This window comes from Pomacea canaliculata, linkage group LG11 (assembly GCF_003073045.1).
Source record: "Pomacea canaliculata isolate SZHN2017 linkage group LG11, ASM307304v1, whole genome shotgun sequence".
NCBI lineage: Eukaryota > Metazoa > Mollusca > Gastropoda > Architaenioglossa > Ampullariidae > Pomacea > Pomacea canaliculata.
This window is the reverse complement of record NC_037600.1, coordinates 18,756,556-18,777,493: the sequence shown is the minus strand read 5'-3', so window position 1 is coordinate 18,777,493 and position 20,938 is coordinate 18,756,556. Positions and strand designations below refer to the sequence as shown.

General features: G+C 42.3%; 1 protein-coding gene and 2 long non-coding RNA genes across 3 annotated transcripts; all 3 read left to right on the top strand.

Annotated features, from left to right (window-relative positions):
• The first annotated feature begins 950 nt into the window (after nt 1–950).
• Nucleotides 951–3,245, top strand: LOC112575515. The gene is made up of 2 exons (XR_003101659.1): nt 951–1,010; nt 2,855–3,245. It is a non-coding gene; the product is annotated as an uncharacterized LOC112575515 (long non-coding RNA).
• Nucleotides 3,246–4,347: 1,102 nt separating this feature from the next.
• LOC112576215 lies at nt 4,348–8,005 on the top strand. The gene is made up of 3 exons (XM_025258510.1): nt 4,348–4,682; nt 4,807–5,162; nt 7,155–8,005. Exons 1-3 carry the CDS (start codon nt 4,420–4,422, stop codon nt 7,514–7,516), a joined length of 981 nt encoding a protein of 326 aa, XP_025114295.1. The 5' UTR covers nt 4,348–4,419; the 3' UTR covers nt 7,517–8,005.
• A 9,342-nt stretch (nt 8,006–17,347) lies between these two features.
• LOC112575838 lies at nt 17,348–20,755 on the top strand. Its single transcript, XR_003101693.1, has 3 exons — nt 17,348–17,406; nt 19,899–20,074; nt 20,649–20,755. It is a non-coding gene; the product is annotated as an uncharacterized LOC112575838 (long non-coding RNA).
• The last annotated feature ends 183 nt before the right edge of the window (nt 20,756–20,938 follow it).

The following is a 20,938-nucleotide window of genomic DNA, read 5'->3' as shown; positions in this document are numbered from 1 at the left end:
GGTGACAATATCCAGTCTGTAAACATGTCACAGCAGGATATAGACAACAACATTAGACAGAAACTGAGTAACGCCGTGTCACAGCTGTACAAGGCGGAGGCCATGTTGTCTCACCTGGTGTCCGACATCGCTTCCGGTCTGCGCATCACTAAGGTCATCGCCTTCCCAAACCTCACGGCTCATCAGCTTCAACAGGCCATCTCCGGTGACAACCTCCTCATTCAGGTTTCAGTCCCTTTCTGTTACCTTACATGACTTCTATAATATACATTACAAGTACCTAATTGCGTTAAAAAAAAAAAAATAAAATAAAAAGGTCAATACAGGACGAACCAATAATGTGGACAGTGTGTGTGAATGCCAATGAAATGTAGTAATAGTCTGTATGTTTGTGTATAGAGTGCAAATAATTGTTTGGGGAGAAAAGGTGTGTATAAATATCAGTGCAAGTAGCAGCGTCCACACGTGTGTGTAAGTTACGGTTGTTATCAAATCAAATTCACAGTGCAGTAGTACTTGGCAAATAAACGAGTTCTTTTTTCTCTTCTTCTTCTTTGGTGCACATTACTGTCTTCACGCAATCTCACCACGATTTGTTTCTATAAAGTCATTGGCTGTAGACAGTTGTTCTATCTTTTTGAACATCATTATTATCTTGTTAGAGCCATTCTAAGCTTCTGATTGCTATTTACATTGTACTTAACACTTTAATGTTCAGAGTTCGTTAATATTCGTTAATTTTACTGACATCTGTCATCTCTATATTTCACTCATTTCACATGTCATGATGTGGATCCTTTATAGGACCTGTGTCGGTGTCTGGGAACAACAGATCCCTCCAACATCCCAGGTCTGTGTCTGTGCTGTGATCAGTTGTCTGACCCCAAGACCCCGTGTGACGTCAGTAGTCACGTGCTGAGGGAACTCGGACACTGGTGGCAGCGACGTGTGGCTGGGGCTGGACCTGACAGTCACATGACATCTCAGTTGTACAAGACACTGGTAGCCAGGTAAATATGACAATAATGTGTAGTCACAACACTGTCACAGTCTAAGCCCTGTCGTGTGCGATGTTAGATGTGACATCAGTGCTCACGTCGCTGTTCTCGTCAGTGAAATCGTCAACTGACTATATTCATCTTGAACAGGGGTGGGTAACTGTTACCAGTGGCGTAGGAACCAGGGGGGCAGCGGGGGCAGCCGCCCCCCCAAGGAAAATACAGGGGGGGCAGGAATATCCTTTTGCCCCCCCAATATTTGAGACGTAATTCCTCACAAAGAGCAGAGAACCAAAGAAAGGTAGGGGAACGTAGAGAGGAGACGGTCATCACCGTCACAAAAGCGGGCCCTGAGGCAAGTGGAGGCTCTAACACCTCTGACGATCAGATCGGGGACAGTCCGTTGGTATTGTTTGCCATGCTAATTGCAGGCTGTGTTGAAGCCTGAGCGAAGAAAGCAGCCGGACAGTACATCGGTACATCGAGTGTGGTCTCCCTCCCCCCTGCCCCATAATGCGACGCCTTTTCTTTGGCGGTTTTCGTTTGACCAACATAAAACATCCCCACCCACTCGCTGTCACCCTAAAATTATCTGCTATCGCTTACAACCAAAGGGGCCGCACTGGCCATCGGGAACACAGAATGCCAGTAACGAATTAGTTGCATAGCAATACCCCAGTGAGTCTTGCCAATCAGACAGGAACCCTTACACTTTGTGAAAGCTAGCGAAGCATGAGGAAGGCAAAGACTCCGAGTCCTATATTGGTAGTTTTCTTTAGAGACAGAGAGACTGGTATTATTGCTATCTACGACTCAGGGGAAGTGCATAAGTAACATTTCTAAAACTACACAAGGGCACTCTTTTATCATCAACGACTGTGGCTGGTACTCAACATAAGTTATCTGTGTTATACTGTTTGGTTTGTATATATGTGTCCGTGTTTTGGTAGATGGCCATAGAACGTGTCGCATCGCTGGCTCAGCACCGTCGGGTAGCGAGGAAGGGGATGGCCCTGAGGCCATTCCCACCCTAGTTTCGTCCCCTGGCCAGTTTATGGCCCTTAATTATAGGGTAGCCTTGCGTCCCTTCCTCTCTGGTCTCTTTGGTTCTCTTTGGGGTGGATGGGGCTATTTTCCCACGGTGTGCGGACACCGAGTTCAGGTATAGGGCTGTGTCTCTTTGTAACGTGGATTATCTCGCGGACGCTGGGCCCTGTGGGTAGGGAAAGGTTCTGGAGGTTTCTTGAAGCCTATAGAAACCTGCCACACAGGTACATGTATATGTGGACTGGGAAGACGGCGGGGCGGAGAGACCTGTGCCCGTCTCTGGGAGTAGTCGGGGGTTTGCCACGTGCTGTGTGTACTGTCGCTGGAACTGGCGTACGTGGTGTCTAGAAGAGGGTTCCAGCAACCAGCGTATTTACCCCGCGTTTGTTTTGAGATAGAACAACGCGTGTCACGAGCCGTTGGGTGAGTAGGCTTAATTAATCTTTACCTTTGTTTTTCCACCCGATGGCTACCCTGCCCAGTATGCAGACGTGTACGGTGTGTGACCGAGTGTGACTGCGCGGCCTGTGCATGCGCGCATGTGTGCATAGGTGTGTGCGCGCTGGTGTATATGTGCAGAGCTGGAATGTTGATCGTTGCTGTCACGGGGGTTTGGTGTTTTCTTTTTTAGGTATAATGTTTGGTAGCCGGGGAGTCATTCTTTAATTTGTTTTTTCTTATTTAATGCTGCTTTGCCTTTAACAATAAAGCAGCGTGTTGTGATGCTACCACTGTGTACGTGCGTGCAGTACCCCCCCCCATCCTTTTTTACGTAATGTGCGAGTGCGAACGCCGTTCACTGTCAACAGGGAGTTTGCCCCCCAAAGCCGAACATCTTCCTACGCCACTGGTTACCAGATGTTACAGGAAAAATACTGAAATCTGATGTTGATGGGCGACGAAGTACAAGTCCGTAGCGCCGATGTCGTCGTCAATGGCTTGTCCGTTGGTCCTCAATCTACGTTGCCAACATCTCCAACAAACTACACTAACAGTCGCACCTGCTGACGTCACGACTACACGCGCCTCACAACTGTGACCACAGTGACACACCTTGTATTACATTTACATTGTAAACATGTCATTATCAGCAGTCAGTTGTAACTCTAAAACAAACATGACCGTCAGATCGCATTATTGTTTTTACAGGAATTTGTTGACATAAACGTTTCGTCCGAACCTTGTAGAAATTCGTTAGATTACAAATGTTGATGCATCTCAAATGTTTGTATTTTTATAGTGTGAATACAGTATATGTGAAACTACCTAAACCGATCATTTTTTTCCTCAAGGTTTTCACACATTCACAACAACAAAACATGCAAACCCCCTCCTCGACACAGAAGGACTGTATTGTACTAATAATAATAATGATGATGATAATAGTAAATACAAAATGTGTAAATCGCATACTGCCATTCCTAAGGAGCATGCTCTTAGGTCTAAGAACAAAAACGAAACATGGACAGCATACTAGGGACAGAAAAACAAACAAATAACACACAAACTAAACAACTGTACTAAAGACAAATAAAATCAAATACAGAAAACACAGAGGAACCAAATAACAAGAACAGAACTGAGAGTAACAAGATATTGCAAAAGGAAGACGAGCAGGGAAGGTGTGACAAAGGACAAGCATGGTGGGATAGGTGTTAGGAGTGATGTTTACAGCGCATATGTAGCTCATGAAACCTGTATTCATCCACAGATGTAGTTTCAGGTTCAACAAACAAATAAAGATGTTGTAAGCAATCCAAGTCCGACTGTTTGCCTGAGGTGAACCATTGTCACAGTGTTATAATTATTCTCGTGTTTTTTCTGAGAACTTTTATTAATTTCAGCTCACTAACTGCCTGATGAAAACTTGTTGAACTATAAACATTTTTTCCTTGCAAGTTTTTAGTATGCTGTTTTGCATTGTGCTGCAATACTTCAATGTTTAATTTGGAGCAGATCATTGTGTCCATTATAGAAGTAAGCTTTAGAAAGTTTCTTCAGTTAAGTTAGAGAGTGAAAAAAATGTTTCTCTTTAGTTTTAATAGAAATTATATATTTTTATTTCGGAAAAATGAAATACAGTATTTATAATTAACTTATTATTAACTGTAAAATACTAGTAATTGTTTTTGTAAAAGATATCAATTGATGTGACTGTACAAGGTTCTGCGGTCCGGCGACAACAGTGAGTGTGCCATGCACATGTCCTCCACGTGTGAGTGTCAAGACCCTGGGTCAGGCCGTGTGGTGGACAGGAGAGTGCTACACTGCTGTAATCACACTCTTCCCGGAGCAAGTTCACCTGCTACACACGGCGCCTCCCACACTCTTTGTCACCGGACCGCCCGGTACAGGTAAAACTGTGGTGCTGCTGATGATGGGTATAAAATGGCTGCTTGATGGTCACCACGTCTACGTTGTCAGTACCTGGTATCGGAGTCGTGCAGCGAGTATCATGTTGTATCACCTGTTGCTGCAGACAGTAAACAAACAACAGTCAGCAGGTGTGTCACCCGGTCAGCCTCACCTCCTCGAGTGTCATCTATACTCCGATACTGGGGCGGAGAAGGCCGTCAACGACTTGTCACAGGAAGCAAGAGGAGGGTCGTTGTACGTCATCGCTGATGAAGCGTGCATGTGAGTAGTACATCGTGTGATGTGATGATAGACACACAGATAGATGGTGCTTGCTGTGACCATAGAATTACCACCAGGTAAATAACAGAGTTAGTGACAACTGTAACACTCATGTCTGTCACAGGTACCCAGAATTCCGCACTGTGTGTGACAAGCTGCTGACACAAGTTCCTCTTCTCCATCTTTGGGCGGCAAGTTGTTACCATGGAGACGCACCTGCCGGCTGGCAAGTGGAACATTTAACCAGACCCCTCCGCTCTCCACCGGCCGTCGTCAGGGAAGTTGCGCAGGACACGAATTTTACTGAGGACCGTTATGTCCTGCCGTACAGAGAGCGAGGTGTGGCCGACCACACAGACGGCCCGCCAGTCACACGACTGTATCACAGTCAAGGTCACTCAGGTGACAGGTCAGTTGACTGTGTCACGTGCGGTCGTGAGTTGGCCAGGTTCCTACACAGTCTCCGTGTTGGTGTTACAGGTAGGTGTGGGTATTGTGTAGTGTAACGTCTGTTGACATGTGAAGAGTTAGAGGTGAGATAAATAACAGGCAAGTGAGAAACAGTCTTGTGAAGATGAGTGTGAGATGTTGTTTGCCTAACTACCTAAAGGGTGACAGCTCTTCATCACATTTCGTCTTTGACCTTTTATTTGAGCCAGGGTTTGTGTGGACTGGTCATCTCTAAAAGCGTGACATCATTATCTATGTTTTTTGTTGTTTTTGTTGTTTACTTTGTGTACAACATATTGAGTTTACCTGTAGTGTGATTGTGCTGTGGAGTCTGATAATCTACATGGACATTGCTGACTGCTTATGTCAAAGATCATAGTGGGAAAGTACGCTATCATGATGGCATTATAGTTATCATCAACATTATCATTATCATTATCATTATCATTATCATTATCCGTGTGCGGACGTTTCACCGCCGGACGTTTAGCCAACAGACTTTTCAACGCATTATGTCAGAGAGAGAGAGAGCTTACTTACTTCTCAAAGAATGAAAGTAACTACTAGATTACACAACAATTCTTTATTTCAAACAAATTTTACACACAGAATTCACAGACAGTTCACTTTGATTGTGTCACAGATTATGCGCAACAGCTTTGAGAAAATCTAAAACATCCTCCTGTGCGTACCTTGCAACAAGCGCTTGCAGTCGTGTGTTGACTTTTTCGTACTGCTTGTTTTTTCGCATCCTGACGCCCATGGCAAGCTGTTCCATCATAAGCTCGGTGCTTGCCTGCTCCTTGCGTAACTTGCTGACAAGCCTGCCAAGTGTTGGGTGCGTGACAGACATTCGCTTATCAAAGGCACGGTGCCAGCCTTCGACCGAGTTATTAGTTCTGGGCAGGTTGTCTCCCACACGATTGTAGACGTTCCACATGGCGACGACGGTGTCCTCGCTGCACAATGCCCAGCCATGTACTTTCAAGTCTGAAAGCGTCTCGTCAGTCTCGGCATCCAGCGAATCCATGAGCTGTTGAAACGCCTCGATGACGTCGTCAGGAGGCACGAAAGCCAAGGCCTGGATGGTCTTGATGAGAAGAGAGTTCTCTGGCTCCAAGTACCAATCTTGTAGTCCAAGCGACTGGAGGTTTCTCCAAAGACATTGGCCAAAGTGAAAAAAACACCCTTGCACGGCTGTGGTTGGGAAGTGTTCACTGATGCTGTTTACTGCGGCTCGTTCAAAATCTATTGTGATGGTCTCTGGGTTGAGACCTCTCTGGCCGTTCAGGTAAGTAAAGATCGCGTCATATGTGACCCTGTTTTTGTTGTTTGTCAAACAGTAAACAAGAGGCAGAGTGTGAGAATCCTCAACAAGAACATGGATGGTGTAAAGTTGTGTTGCTAACGGAGCGCTGTCCAATGTTCAATCACAAAACCAGTGGGCGTCACGTGCTAAAACGTCACGATTGGATGGAGTGGTTAGAATAACGATGTCGTCCGTCTGAAACGATAAAAATTGTTCTCCTTTGGTTGTAAGCTTCAGCTCCTCGCTGATGATGTCGCTGTCTGGAGCTTTCCGTATCCTTCGGATCATCGTTGCCAAAGTCTCGTTTTTTCCATGAGAAGGGATAGTGAGAGAGAGTCCACTGACACATTGATACAATGGCGAGAGAAATGTGTGAGCTAAGGGGCGTCACACACTTGACTTCGGCTAAATTTCCCGCGTGAAATGCCGAAATGAAGTGTCGAAATGTTCGTCGACAAAACGTCCGTCGGCTGAGGGCCCCGCGCCGAAACCTCCGTCGACGAAACATACGTTGGCTAAACGTCCGGTCGGCAAAACGTCCGGCGTCGAAAAGTCCGTGTACCATCATTATCATCATTATTATCATTACATTTACTATGTTAGTCACGTGTGCCTGTCATTTTACGTCATGTTTATATCCATGTGTCTGTCAGTATGTACACTGTATCTGCGACAAGTAACTAACAGTAGAAACTTACTTTGAATGTTAACAGAGAATGTCACGACAACAGCCACGACCGTCACCTCCACCAACTGCGGCACAACACCACCCTGCCTGCAGTGGAGAGACGTGCTGGTGTTGTGCTGGGATTGCACTAGTGACGACTTGGGAATGATGGAGGGACTTCAAGAAGCGGGTATCCCAGTGCAGCTGATGAAGGATGATGACATCGAGGATGTGGCCACGGCCCGCAGTGACGTGGTGTGGATGGCGGGTGGAAATCTTGTTAGTGGTCTGGAGAGAAAAGTCGTCGTCTGTCTGGAGGAAGATCCCCAAGCCCGGTTCTACTGCATGTCCCGGTGTACGTCACAACTTGTGTTCGTCTGCTCTTATCACAAACTGAATGTCATTTGACGTCATCATCTGATGACGTTGTTCACATGTTGTGTGTGACACATTTATACACATTTATTCACAACAGCTAGTGTAAGCATCAACATCACGCGGCATACACACTGGGTCTTGTGATAGTGACCATCTCTTTTTGACACAGCTTCCCTGTGACCCCATCTGACCCCATGCCGTGATGTAAAGCATCCAGAGGGAGAGGAACCGGGAATAGCAAATTAAAGAGGATTTAGAAAATATAACCAACCTCCCGACAACTGGATGTGGTGTAATAAAGTACAGTTACACTTTTTGTAAGGATTTAAGTGTTCAAAGTAGTCAGATGCACAGATGCCGTGGACACAAAGATTAAGACGTACACGGCCAGCAAGATGGAGGATGTGTGTGTATCTTTGTGTGTGCTTGATGTAACAGCGTGTACAATATTCAGCCTAATGTGTTTATTTTGCGTTTTTCAGTTTTAAAATAAACAACGCAAGTTACAACGTGAGACCACATGTGCTCAGGTGTCACTGTCTCTGTAAAATGTTTCGCTTGCTAATAAAGTTAACCCTTTCCTTTTAGTTCCATCGTGCGAACAAAACATATGTTCCAGAGCCAGCAGCTCTTAACATTAAATTCATTAAAATTAATGTCCTATTGGTTTAAGTACTAAACACTCTATTTTATTTAAAATGTGGTTTTGGTGTGTTTTGAAGTGTTTAGGACAAATTAATTTGATTTACATCGATTCATATCAAAATAATTGTCTCGGTTTTCGTCAGTTTTGGATTTCGCCGATTGTTTTCCAACGGATTATCGACGGAAACCGGTTTCACTGTACATGTATATGGCATTGGTCAAGGGAGGCTACTTCATAACAAACTGTGGTGCTCCGGGTAGCGGAGTTACATCCCATTATATGTTGGGATTTCTTGCGTCAAAATTTCTACTTTCAGTGTCCCGACCCACAGACCACAGAGTAAGTCAGGTAACGTTCGTACCTGTAAAAAAGATTACGTCACAGAAGAAAACAAAGTTTAAAGAATGAGAAGAAATTTTTGTTCTGTTCTGTGAGTCGTGGCAATGGCGTCACTAGTACTACAGTCATTATAGGGATACAACAAGTAGGGCTATATAGTTGGTCGTATTGCTGTCAGTAGTGACACTATAACAGAGAGAATAACGGAGGGAATTGGTGTTGTACACTGATCCAGTCACTACGTCTTGAACTATGTTTATATCATAGGAAGACAGCCAGCTCTGTACACAGATGCCCCATCCAGAGAAAGAACAGGGTGCCCACGACAAACCGATGTAGGTTGTCCTTCCTTGTTTCCACCCTGCAACTTGTGAACGCTACTGTGCGAGAATGAATGTGTTAATAGATTTGCAGCGAGTTGTGTGGTTCGTCTACAGAAAAAACAGAAAAAGGAGAAAAAGTTATATCTGACTAAATCTGACAGTTATAGTATGGCAGGTGTAAAACGTCATGTATTTGATAACATTCAAAAGAAGCGAAACAGATACAAAAGAGGTGATGTTGCTTTAAAGGCTACTTGTACACCATGGACACTCACATACAGTTGACACCCACAACCATGTCTGGATACATGCACGTGTCCACACACACTCATCCTCAGTGTGAAAATGTGCCTTCAGGTGGGACGTACCTGGGAAAGGTAACCTGCCAACACGTGACCAGCCATTTCATCGCAGTTGCATCCTTCAGGAGTTTTGAGTATCATGTAAGCCATTGCTATAGCAACCTCAAAGACATACAAAGATTTTGTAGAGTCGCCAAAATCCAGCAGGCGGCACACGTGTGTTTCTGATGGCAAGTCTTGTGTTGTCTGAACTAGTATGTTGTAGTCATTGAAATCGCTGTGAATTATCCCTGTAGGACCAAGAATGCAACTCGTACAAACAGTTGTTACCAAAGTTCACACGCTCGCAGTATTATAAAAGCAAAGAAACTTTGAGAAAACAGAAATCGAAGCCTTATTGATGGTCTTCATCTGGGTTGGGAGACCTTGTTCTCATCCTGCCTGTCTTCAGCCCCAAGTTTTTCTGTCAGCCTGCTCATTACCTTCCGTACAGCAGTGGTAGGTAATATCCACTGAACTATTGTTTTTAGACATTTGACAATGATATTTCTCTGTGTTGTGAACGGTAACAATCGTCATTGCTTCAACATTAACCTGCTAGTAGACCTGTAAACCTTTAAAAGTACAGTTCTAGTCATTTTGCAAGGTGTATAGTTCACACAGACACGCACACACACGATTGGCCTATTGTTATATAGACTAGTCCAATATTGGGATAAGATGGGCGATACATTCGTGCCAAGATTCGACCAAGACTGAGCCAAGTTTGGGTTAAGGGCGGCCCAACTATGCATTTCCCAGCTTGGTCCTACATTGTAACCAAGGAAGAGCCAATATTGCTACCAAGGCAAACCAACGAAGCACCAAGCTTGGGCCAATCTTGGCGTGTTTGCTCGGCAGCTCCGCTGTCAGAACTATGACTAAAATAATTAGTAAGTATTGTTGAATTGGCATTACTGAATAAATTATCTCGACTAGTTTTATGGAGACCAATTGTTACACATAATGATTTAAAGAACTGATTGATATCAACAAGGGACACCGCTTGGTCAGATCCTGCTAAAATGGATGAATGCGACTTGGATGAGCAAAACTCTCCTAAAACAAGACAAAGTTCTCGACAAATAAGCATTGTCATTAACTTTTGGTTACAGTTGTACGCCAGGGGTTTAACTAATTAGCCAAGACATCATAACTGCGGCCTGTTGTGACTAGTTGACGGCTACAGGAACGTGCTAACGACTCATAGTCGATCTGCATGGTCGTGACACAAACCCGCGTACATCCGGGTGCTCGCTGTAGGCCGCAGTGTCACACAATTAAAAACGTAAGCTGTGTAGCGATTGGTCACAGCCGAGCAGGACTCCTCCCCCTCATCGCGACCGTTCAACATCAACACCCCTCCCTCCCTGGACCAATCGGAAAACATCCGGGCGACAGCCTGACGTCATTAACCTGCAGAGCACGTGGTGGTCAAGGCCAGGAGACATTGTCCAAGCAAAAGCTAAAGGTAGATGTGACAAGGCTACCCTGTCCGCACCGAAGGGAGGGTGGGGGATAGAACATGGAGACGGGGGAGCAAGGAGGTGCCAACGGTATGTGTCGACAGAGGGCGCTTCACGTGAATGGAAAGTGCAAAGTATTCGATACTATCTACTTGTCTGCCTACCCGTTCATCACGCATACATTGTACTCACACCTACTGACGCGTCTACCTACTCATCTACCATACATACATATGCACGTGTACATGTGCGCACAGCGCATTCACACACACAGACAGACATTCAACACAAAGCAAATAGAAGTGTTGTGTGACAAGACGATTGCTTGAGACGATTATTGAGAGAGGAATGTTGAATGCAGCAGTAGAGGAATAAGAAAGGTCAGAGCATCTCTCCATCAACAAAAGCAGGACACTGTGGACACACAAAGACAAGATCGTTTCATGCAAGACTAGCGGCTGCCTTCAGCTTTGACCTTTGACCACATACATGGAATGTAGATGCTAATTGATACTTAGGGGCCAACATGTAATTTAAGGTTTTCATTACCAACCACCTAACTTATTAAAGTAACACTTGTTAATGAAATTATAGCAAGTGTATTTTCTTATAATGTCTAATAATGTTGTCCAGCACAACGACCAACTGGTTCCATTGTCATCCTCCCCAGCACAACATGACTGTAATGGTGGACATCATTTTTATAGAATGTGGGAAGTGAGTCATGTACAACATGAAAAGTCATGGACTAAATATGTAGAAGAACTATTTAATATATAATAATAGTAATACAAAATTTGTTTAGTGCATACTCACACTCCTAAGGAGCATGCTACAAGCGCCTAAGAAGACGAACGAAACAAGGACAGTACACGAGGGACAAGAAAACAAACGAATGATATAGGAACTATGAAAGAATAAATAACATTACAAATACGGAATATAAACAAATACAGAAAACACAAAGAGGAACCCAATAATATATCCGTTACTTGCCGGCCATTAAAGCCTTATAACAGAGCACTAAGCACAAACCGTTTATTAGAGCACGACTGCTGAACACAGTTCACTTACAGCAGCTAAACCGCTCCTTCACTCTCCCTCTTCCTCCTTCTTTGTCTCTTGATTAGTCTATGCTGCCGATAGTGTTAGTGCTACTTCCTCTCCCTCATCATTGACCATCTTTATCTTCTGTTGTGTACTTCATGCTCACCTCACTCGTGTTTGAGCTAAGTCTTTATACACCTGTGATGATGATGATGATAATAATGATGATGATGATGAATTTTTTATTTGGTCCTTGATTGCATAGATGTCTCGTGTGTGTCCGTACGTTCAGGGTGTAAAGATGCGCGGGTGTGTGCGTGTGTCTGACCGCTTGCACGTGTCCGGGAAGAGTGTAGACGTGCCGCATGTCACGTGACTTGACCTGTAATAATGTATACAGAGATGAGTGTTGACAACATCAAACACAAATATCAATCTCGAGTGAGTCATCACACTAGAGGCAGAGACCTTGATGTCTCGTAGGCACTTTTGGACCTCTTGCTATGTCAGCGAGGCTCTAGTCACATGAACCAACCACACAGCCAGACGTGAATCACGTGATTTCTGCAGTCACCCTTTGAAAACGATTCGTAATGTGGGCTACAGTCAAAAGCTAAAAAAATGCTGGCAGTTAATCAAACTGGAATGGTTTTCCTTTTAGGGAATGACAGGTTAGTCACAGACTATCTCCCAAAAAGGTCTGACATCTATCGTGGACTCCCCTCCCCCTGTGGGTTCAGGCCGATGTGCCAATAGAAAACAGGTTTTCTGAGGCTTGTATGGGACAAAACTATTGGTTCTTCCGGATTTAAATTAAAAAGGCTATCAAAGCCAAAATCAACTAAATTTTTTCACTGTCACCTGTCCAGCAGCGGCAAACAGGAATCTCAGGAGAGGGGGAAGGACGGGAGAAGGGGGAACCTTGTCACCTTGAAAATGTGATGATCAAGCGAGCAGGACGGCCATCTACAATTGTAAAGTGCAGAGAAGGGGAAGAAACAAGGGGAATCCACCGACTTTGCGGCCTCCCCACTTTGTACTGGTCCTGCCGCCTGACGACAAGCTAGGTCTTTGTAGAAGGGGGAGAAAATAGTGAAAAGGAAGGAGAAAGAGTCATATTCATTTTCAGCAACAGAACTTTTTCTACTATTCCTAGAAGGACCTGTCACTTCGCGGCAAGTCAGGTGCAAGCTCTCATTGTTGTGCTTTATTCATATTTAAAGTTTGTAGCTGAGTCTACCATCCTAGTCTGCATTTTGCGGGTTAAAAAGTCAATGATATAAACCCACCATGTGAGCTTGCAAGTTAGTAAATGTCTAAAAACTACTTCTAGTGTTAGAATAAAGGACCCTGCTGCTATACACCGGGTTGGCACCATAGCGAGTATACAGAGACACCTGTCTACAAGACAAACTCAGCCTGCGACAACAGCTGTCCTGAGGTTCTTGTAGTCTGTCACCGCACTCTGTATAGTGGCCAGAGGGTTAGGGTTAGTAATATTATGTATATAGTATTATAATAATATGTAGTCTGTCACCGCACTCTGTATAGTGGCCAGAGGGTTAGGGTTAGTCAGTAATATTATGTATTATAATATTATAATAGTATTATAATAATATGTAGTCTGACACCGCATACTCTGTATAGTGGCCAGAGGGTAGGGTTAGTAATATTATGTAACTATAATAGTATTATAATAATATGTAGTCTGACACCGCTTACTCTGTATAGTGGCCAGAGGGTTAGGGTTAATAATATTATGTATATAGTATTATAATAGTATTATAATAATATGTAGTCTGACACCGCTTACTCTGTATAGTGGCCAGAGGGTTAGGGTTAATATGTATATAGTATTATAATAATATTATAAAGAACTATTGTCCCAAACTTTGCCGCACATAAAGGTTGTTGGTTAGGGGAGACAATCACAAGCTGTGACGTACAAAGGGACATGAAGATGTAGGGGAGACAATACAGATCCTCGTCCTCTATGACATCCTCCATCACCCGCACTGGGATACCCGATCCTTCAGCGCCCTCACCATACCCGAGTTGTCACCGACGTACCCCCTACACACCATCAACACGTCTCGCAGGCAGGTGTGTGTGGGGGGGGGGGTGGTTATTGTGCCGCCGACGGATAGGGGGACGGTTGTTGTTGTCGTGACGTCGTCTGTTGGCATTGAAAGCGAAATCTCAAAAATTCAGCGTGCACACTGACAAACACAAGGATTAAAAACAACGAAGAGACATCGTTGTAATTAAAAGTTACAGACACACGTGACTAACACACTATCTTCTTCACAAGACTGTTTCTAACGTGTTTATTTTACACACAGATAGTCCACAAACACGTTGCCCCGGAACAAGTGACGTCACGACACCCGCTCATCACGACGTTACACTACGTCACGCTCCAACAGGTTTTCCAGGATAACAAGAAAACCTCGGGTCGCATGAAGCGACACAAGAATATTATTTTCTTCACTCGATGGTGCTATTCGTTATCCTTTCTTTCACGGGAATAAAGTTTCGGGCATATGACAGTCAGGGGCAGTAACTTCCCAGTTTATTACATTGTGAAATCGTCTCCCCCCTGAACGAACTGCAAGAGGTTGTCAGCGTTGTTCCCGCTGTCCTCTGTAATACTTATGTAAACATAAGAAGGTCCATGTAGAGAAACTATCGGCAATATGTTTGGCTCATTTTTCATTGTGCAGAATAGGAGAATAAAAAATCAAGAAAAAATCATAAACAATCATAAAAAGTCAGTAAACACACAACTATCCTCCACAAACACACAAGTATCTTGATCATGCATAGGAGGGTTGTGTGTTTGTATCATGTGTATGTGTTTGTGCTGCGCGCGCGCGCGTCCTGTCTGTGTGTAACACAGAGTTTGAATTAAATTTTCTGGCTAGTTGGGTGTGTTTGTGTGTGTGTTTTTAGTCATTCAGTGTGTATCATCACTCAGTGGTCTGGAGAAGACGATGCAATGCATACAGTATGTGAGTGAATTCTTGTCACGCTGCCAGTGCACTTTGACCTCACGTGGTGGTCTGATGTTGTCGGTGCTGTTGTCTGTTGACACCTGGCTGGCTGCCTGACCTCAAAGACTTGATGACAGACAGATCATGCATCTGTGTGGTATGTGAGTGAATTCTTGTCTCGCTGCAATGCACGTGGTGGTGGATGTCGGTCCTTTCTGTTGACACTTGCTCGCTGCCGTGACTCAAAGACTTGTTGACAGACAGGTCATGCACCTGTCATGTATCCAGCAAGTTCATTTAAAATGACAAATTAAGTATTTATGTAGTTTGGTGTAAACGATCGAAATAAAATATATTAATTTAACGTCCAAAAAAAAAAAAGTAGGTTTGTTCCTTCATGTTCATTATTTTAACATGGCTCCTACTGTGAATACAATGTAATATAAATAAAGAGAGTAAATAAGATTGTAACAGCAAGCAATGTCTGTAAATATCCTAATAAAACTGTCATACTAAGCGCCGTACAGTTTTGTGTTTCACCTGAGATACACTGGCTACACAACACCACAACCATTGTGTAAACTACAGAAGTAAGGAGGAGTTTCATGAGATGTTCTCTGTTTCAGGCAAGCTCTGTGTCTCAGACACTTGCACGCATTGTCATTGATCTGATTGTACCCTGGTCTGTCTGTTGTGTGGTGTGTGAGAGAGTAACTGAGGGAGGAAAGTGTTTTTATACATTTGTATGCGTGCTTTATATATTTTATGTGTGTGTTTTGTTTGTGTGATTTAGTGGTCAGTACGTGGAGAATCGGAATTCACTCGGTATTTCTTTTTTTTTTTTTTTTTTTTTTCCTTGTGACAAATATTATGTTGGTTGTTATTTGTTTCCTTAATCAAGCCATGCATTACATAAATGTCAAATGGATTATTATTTAGCATTTACCCTAAAAATAAACAATGAAATGCTGCAAAGAGTCCCGTAGGCCCTGTTATAAAAACTTGCAGAACAGTTCTTAAATCAGGCGGCTGTCTATCAAAAAAACAAGCAGAAATTATTCAAAAATATTAGTAGAGGTCTATAACAGAAACAAACAGTTTTTACTCCCAGATATTTCTGGATTTATGATCTACCAGATATTGGTACACGTAATTGTCATACATTCATTATGAGATGTATTAGGGAAAAATTTCATTGTTTTTTTTTTTTAAGTAATTTTTTATTATTATTATTAAGCAATACATATATCAAACATAAACAATGAACATGTGCACATAAATTCAACAAATTACAACAATTTTAAAATACATCTACTGCTAGACAAAATCCCATAACTGAAGAGAAGAGATAGAGCGGGAAGAAAAAAAAAAAAAAAAAAAAAAAAAAAAGAAAGAAAGAATGGTGTCCACCTTGGCTAGTGTTAGATTAATATGTTGCACCATGCAATTTACATTAAACAACACAGCTTGGCAAGATGTTTATTTCTTTAAAAACTGGGTTAGTAAAGGGTTATATAGACATTCAACATTTTATAATGAATCTGGTGTACTTCTGTCCCTGGATGAATAATGCCAAGTAGGAACAACAATAGATATATTACAAATATATGGGATGTGCAAGAATAATTAAAAATTGGTTTTTAATACAGTCGTAGTGGGCATTACAGTTAGGAAAACACTGCACAAGAAACTTCAAAAGCTATTTACAAACTAATTAATTCTATAAAGAAAGGTTCCAAAATATTATTACGAAATATTGACAGAAAGTACAATCAAGCCCAAATGTTGTGAAAAGTGGGAAAGTAAAATGGGGGGTTCAGTTACCCTGGAAAATAATATTTTTCAAAGGTTCAAGGAATAGAAGATATTAACCTGAGATGGTTTCAGTGAGAATTACACACAGAATTCTAGGTAAAAACTTCCTGGCAGAATATATGGGGGTAGAAGTTAATAATAAATGTTACTTTCTGTGGCAAGAAAGGGAGACATTGAACATTTATTTTGGCGCTGTAAGGCAACCAACTATTTTGGACAAGCTTAGAAAAAGCAATAATAGAAAAATGCCCTAAAAATAATAAATTAGCACTTAATGAATCTGTAATACTATTTGGATATGAAGTAAACTGCCAATAGATAAGACGTTAGAGAATATCTACTAGAAGCAAAGTGGTTTTTATAAATGTAAATAGAGAAGAACAGCCAGACTTAAGAGTTTTTATGCTACAGCTGAAATAGAAAATACAAGATTGAGGAATTTTTTTAGTGCACTTGTTAATATGAAATTGATGAATTTATAATAAGCTGGGCTGATTATAAGAATTTTATGAGTTTATCTGGAATATATAATTTCACTCCGGTATTTTCTGTAGAGGTTGCCCAGTCCATCGTGTTCTCCGGTGATGATGTTTTATTGTCGTCACGTCTGTTGACACCTGCCTGACCTCACTGACCTGTTCACCGACGTGAACATCATGGACTGGAGCCTCCTGTATTTAGGTATGTGCGGGGGAGGAGCTGCATCCTGATGTTGTGGGGGTAGCATCCCTGCTGTCGTTCCTGTACTTCATGTATGTGTGGGGGGAGGGGCTTGCATCCTCATGGTGTGATCATCGCTGCTGTCGTTGGTTCCTTCACTCTCTCCTGCTATATATATTGCCTTCCACACGTGCAGACTACCAGCAGTTGTCAACCTCTCTCGTCTCAGACGCTTGCCTTGTCCTCGGATATCCTGCCACTAACAGCATTCTTACAAAGACCATCTCCGGGTGAGTTACTTAATCATGATGTGTGTTAATCTGCAGGTTAAATTATTGTACTCACATGGCTTTGATGTAAATGTCAGTTAGTATAGTAACTGTCTCTCGATTTCAAGGTGAATTTACTTAGTCCCCGGGTTTTATGTGAAGAGGATTTATTTTAGAGACTATCGTCGACCTAAAGAGTTTTTTGTCATTTGATGTTTGACCTATGGATGAGATATTTAACTCACTGTGTGTTCAAAGTAAAGTAAGTTATTTCTGTCACCAAGCTTCTCCCAATATTAAGTTCGGTTAGTACATGTACACGCATATCCGTCAATGTCGCCTGTTACCTGAGTAAATGGAAATAGTTCCAAGGGGTCCGCCAGCAAGTCATCCACACCTGAAGCCTCACGCTCCTCCCACAATCTACCCTCACACCTTTCATTCCCCTCTCCATATTCATATCCTTAGCGAACTCACATTAATAGGAAGACCTATTTCAATATTCAAAATAACAACTAACACAAATCTCTTTTTCACACCAAAATAACTTAGTGAAAGGAACCGTAAAAAAACACGAAATAAAAGAGTAATACTGTCGGCATCATTCACATTGTACTAATCAAAGTTAGATAAAATCATTGGTTATCTCAGATGCCATCTTAGCCCGCTCCTGACAGTTTCTTAACGCTCCAAACAGTTGCTGAGTTGCCGTGTAGACTGTCAGGTGTGGAGATGGCAACTGTTACTACTGTATTGGTGCAGTCGGAGATGGTCATCCTGCTGTAAAACAAAGGTCGCAGCCACCGACCTTGTCAAGCACGTCTGACATGGAGGGTCTTTGTGCGTAGTTTACTATTTATTAATTTACTGTTTTTTCCAAACGTGCCTCTGTGTACTTTACCACGAGTCCCGTGGCAGTTAGCACCAGTCACAATACAGGGAGAAGCAGCTTTACTGGGTTCAGGTCTCGTCTCGGGTCGCGGCTCTTTTTTCTGCATGTGTCATTAGTTTTGCCGCCATGTGTCTTAGCTGCTGCATCGGCGTAAACCGCTTTGTCCTCTCACACCTGACAACATCGATAACAGGTAGGAACTGTCGAGCGACGCTTGGTGAGGAGATGTAACAGCATTCCAGATCATCAAGAGTCACGTGATCTAAATGTTCTGAATATTTACCTCATTTTCATGCCGCAGACAGCAGCTGTTGACACGGGAGATAAGAGGTTGCTAGCTGGAAAATGCAGCTTCGCGTGACAAGAATCCTTCGTCCAACATCACCACTGTGCTATATTGTTTGTTGTGCTATACATTTACCTGATGATCTGACCCACCTGCTGGCAGTACGGTCATGGTGATTGGAGATGTCAGACACTGTGCATCATCCATTTAGTTTGTCATCTTCTATCTACACAAAGAGCTAGGGTTAATTCCAGGATAATCTTACCCTTCGTTTTCTCTTTGTGGCGTGACAGCCATGCTTCTGTTCATGGCCCCTCCCCACCCTGTCCGCAGTTTGTGCGAAAAGCCTTCACGCGCTTACTATGCATACTTGGTTGTGATAACTCGGGTAGTAATATTGCTTGTTGCACATTATTGTAGGCTCTCTGAAAATCTGTGAATGCTTTTCATAGCTTCATATTCTGGGATAATTGGTTCTCTACTGCCGTATAGAATGTGAAAATAGGATATACCGACAAAACCTGCTTGTGTTTCATTATTCCTGTCAAGGCGTCCTCCCTCTAAGAAACAGACTTAAACAAATGCAGTTTCATGTACAAAATACTGACGGTAAACAGTATTCATACCTCTCTTTACTGTTTTCCTCCAAGAACACTACAACTTCTCCAAAGCTTACTCTTTCCATTTCTAGACTAGAGACTTTTTATATAAGTTTGAAATACTCAGGGAGCGTGCTGTGGAACAGCTCCCTCTCCATCTTAGGCAATTGAACTTCATGGAACTTCTACCTAAGCACATTCAAGAAATTAGATGAGACCTCTAGAGATAGCCTCCTAGCTCTAGGAAATCTTGTAAATATATGTTTTTTCTCAACCACCACTTTTTGTACATATTCAGCTTCCACTTACCTTACTTATTCTCATAATACTTATAATTACTTCAGTTAGTGCTTTCCCTGTAAAGGTGGGGCTAAATGGAAAAGGCATTATTTTACCTCTCGTTAATAAGGAATTCCCATTGTCATTGTCATTTAATTGGTTTCTGCCCACTGGGTTAATATTTTATTTAGAGAGCATGTAAGGGCTTTACCTAAATGTATTAGTAAGAGAGATACCTCGGTAGTTACCTGACTGGCTGCTGTCACCCTTTGTTGCATAGTGGGATGATAACAGATTGAGTTCATTCCTTGGGTCACAGAATTGAACAGTTTATCAAGGGAGTAATAACAGGGGATGCAGCGTCTAATATATGACAATACTATCTGGGCCTGCTGATTAACAGTTTTTAATTTACTAATTGCCTCTTTGACCTTTTCTGTGATCTGATTGTCCACAGGTTGGACATACAGGTGCATTGGACTACTGGTACTCTCACAAGGGTTATGTTGACTATCTACATCCATCACCCCTTTATTTAGTATTGTTTGGAAGTGCTTTACCCACCCTCTTCACTGATTTGGTCCACTACAGGCTGTCTTCTGTATCTCCTCATCACTTCCCAGAACCCCTTTGGTTTGTTGACTGCATTTTCTAGAGACTTGATTTTTAATTGTTTGTAGTTTTGTTTCTTTACTGTTAGAGATTTCTATCAGCTTTTCTTTCTTGCTATAAGCTGTTCTGTCTTCCTGTATTTTTTCTTCTTCACTTTCTAGACCCCACTACTAGTCACTTTGTTGTCTGTACACTCTTTATGAAATAATGTATCAAAGGGAGAAGCAAACCTATTGTGTTGTAACAAGTTATATTACTAACCGTTTCTCTTATTTATTAGTTCCTATCTCTTGAGTAGGCTGTCTTTCCTATTTACCTTTGTTGATTACTATTTGTTGTCACCTTTGACACTGTGTCTTTTGTACTTTATGTGTTCATGCATGCCAGACACACTAGCCTACTTTTAGTCTTAATCTTTGAGGGATCGCTTCTTTTTGTGGATGTTTCTACGAATAATATTTGCCAATTATTTTATTATGAATTTTTTATATTTTAAGTAGTAACTATTTTTGCTGATTTAAATGAATATAATATTACTCAAAATATTACACGAGAAAGACTCACAAAACTTCTCGCTGTTGCATGTGCTTAACAGGTGGATACAATGCTGCGATTCTTTATATTTCTACTCTCACTCTCTCCTTTCGTGTTGACGGAGGAGACGAGCAAGTAAGGTGTTGACTGTTCTTGGCTCTTGGCTTACAATACATGCCAAAAGGTTTAATCAATCAGCTTTTTATGTAGTCAATAATAAACTGAAATACTGATCGTTTGTTAGTCGTCTACATAATATGTAAATAATGACAAACATTAAAATAAGAATTGTTGTTTTAGTGACATGTTTCACCATAGTCTATATTCTCACACTAATGGCTTCACTTCCCG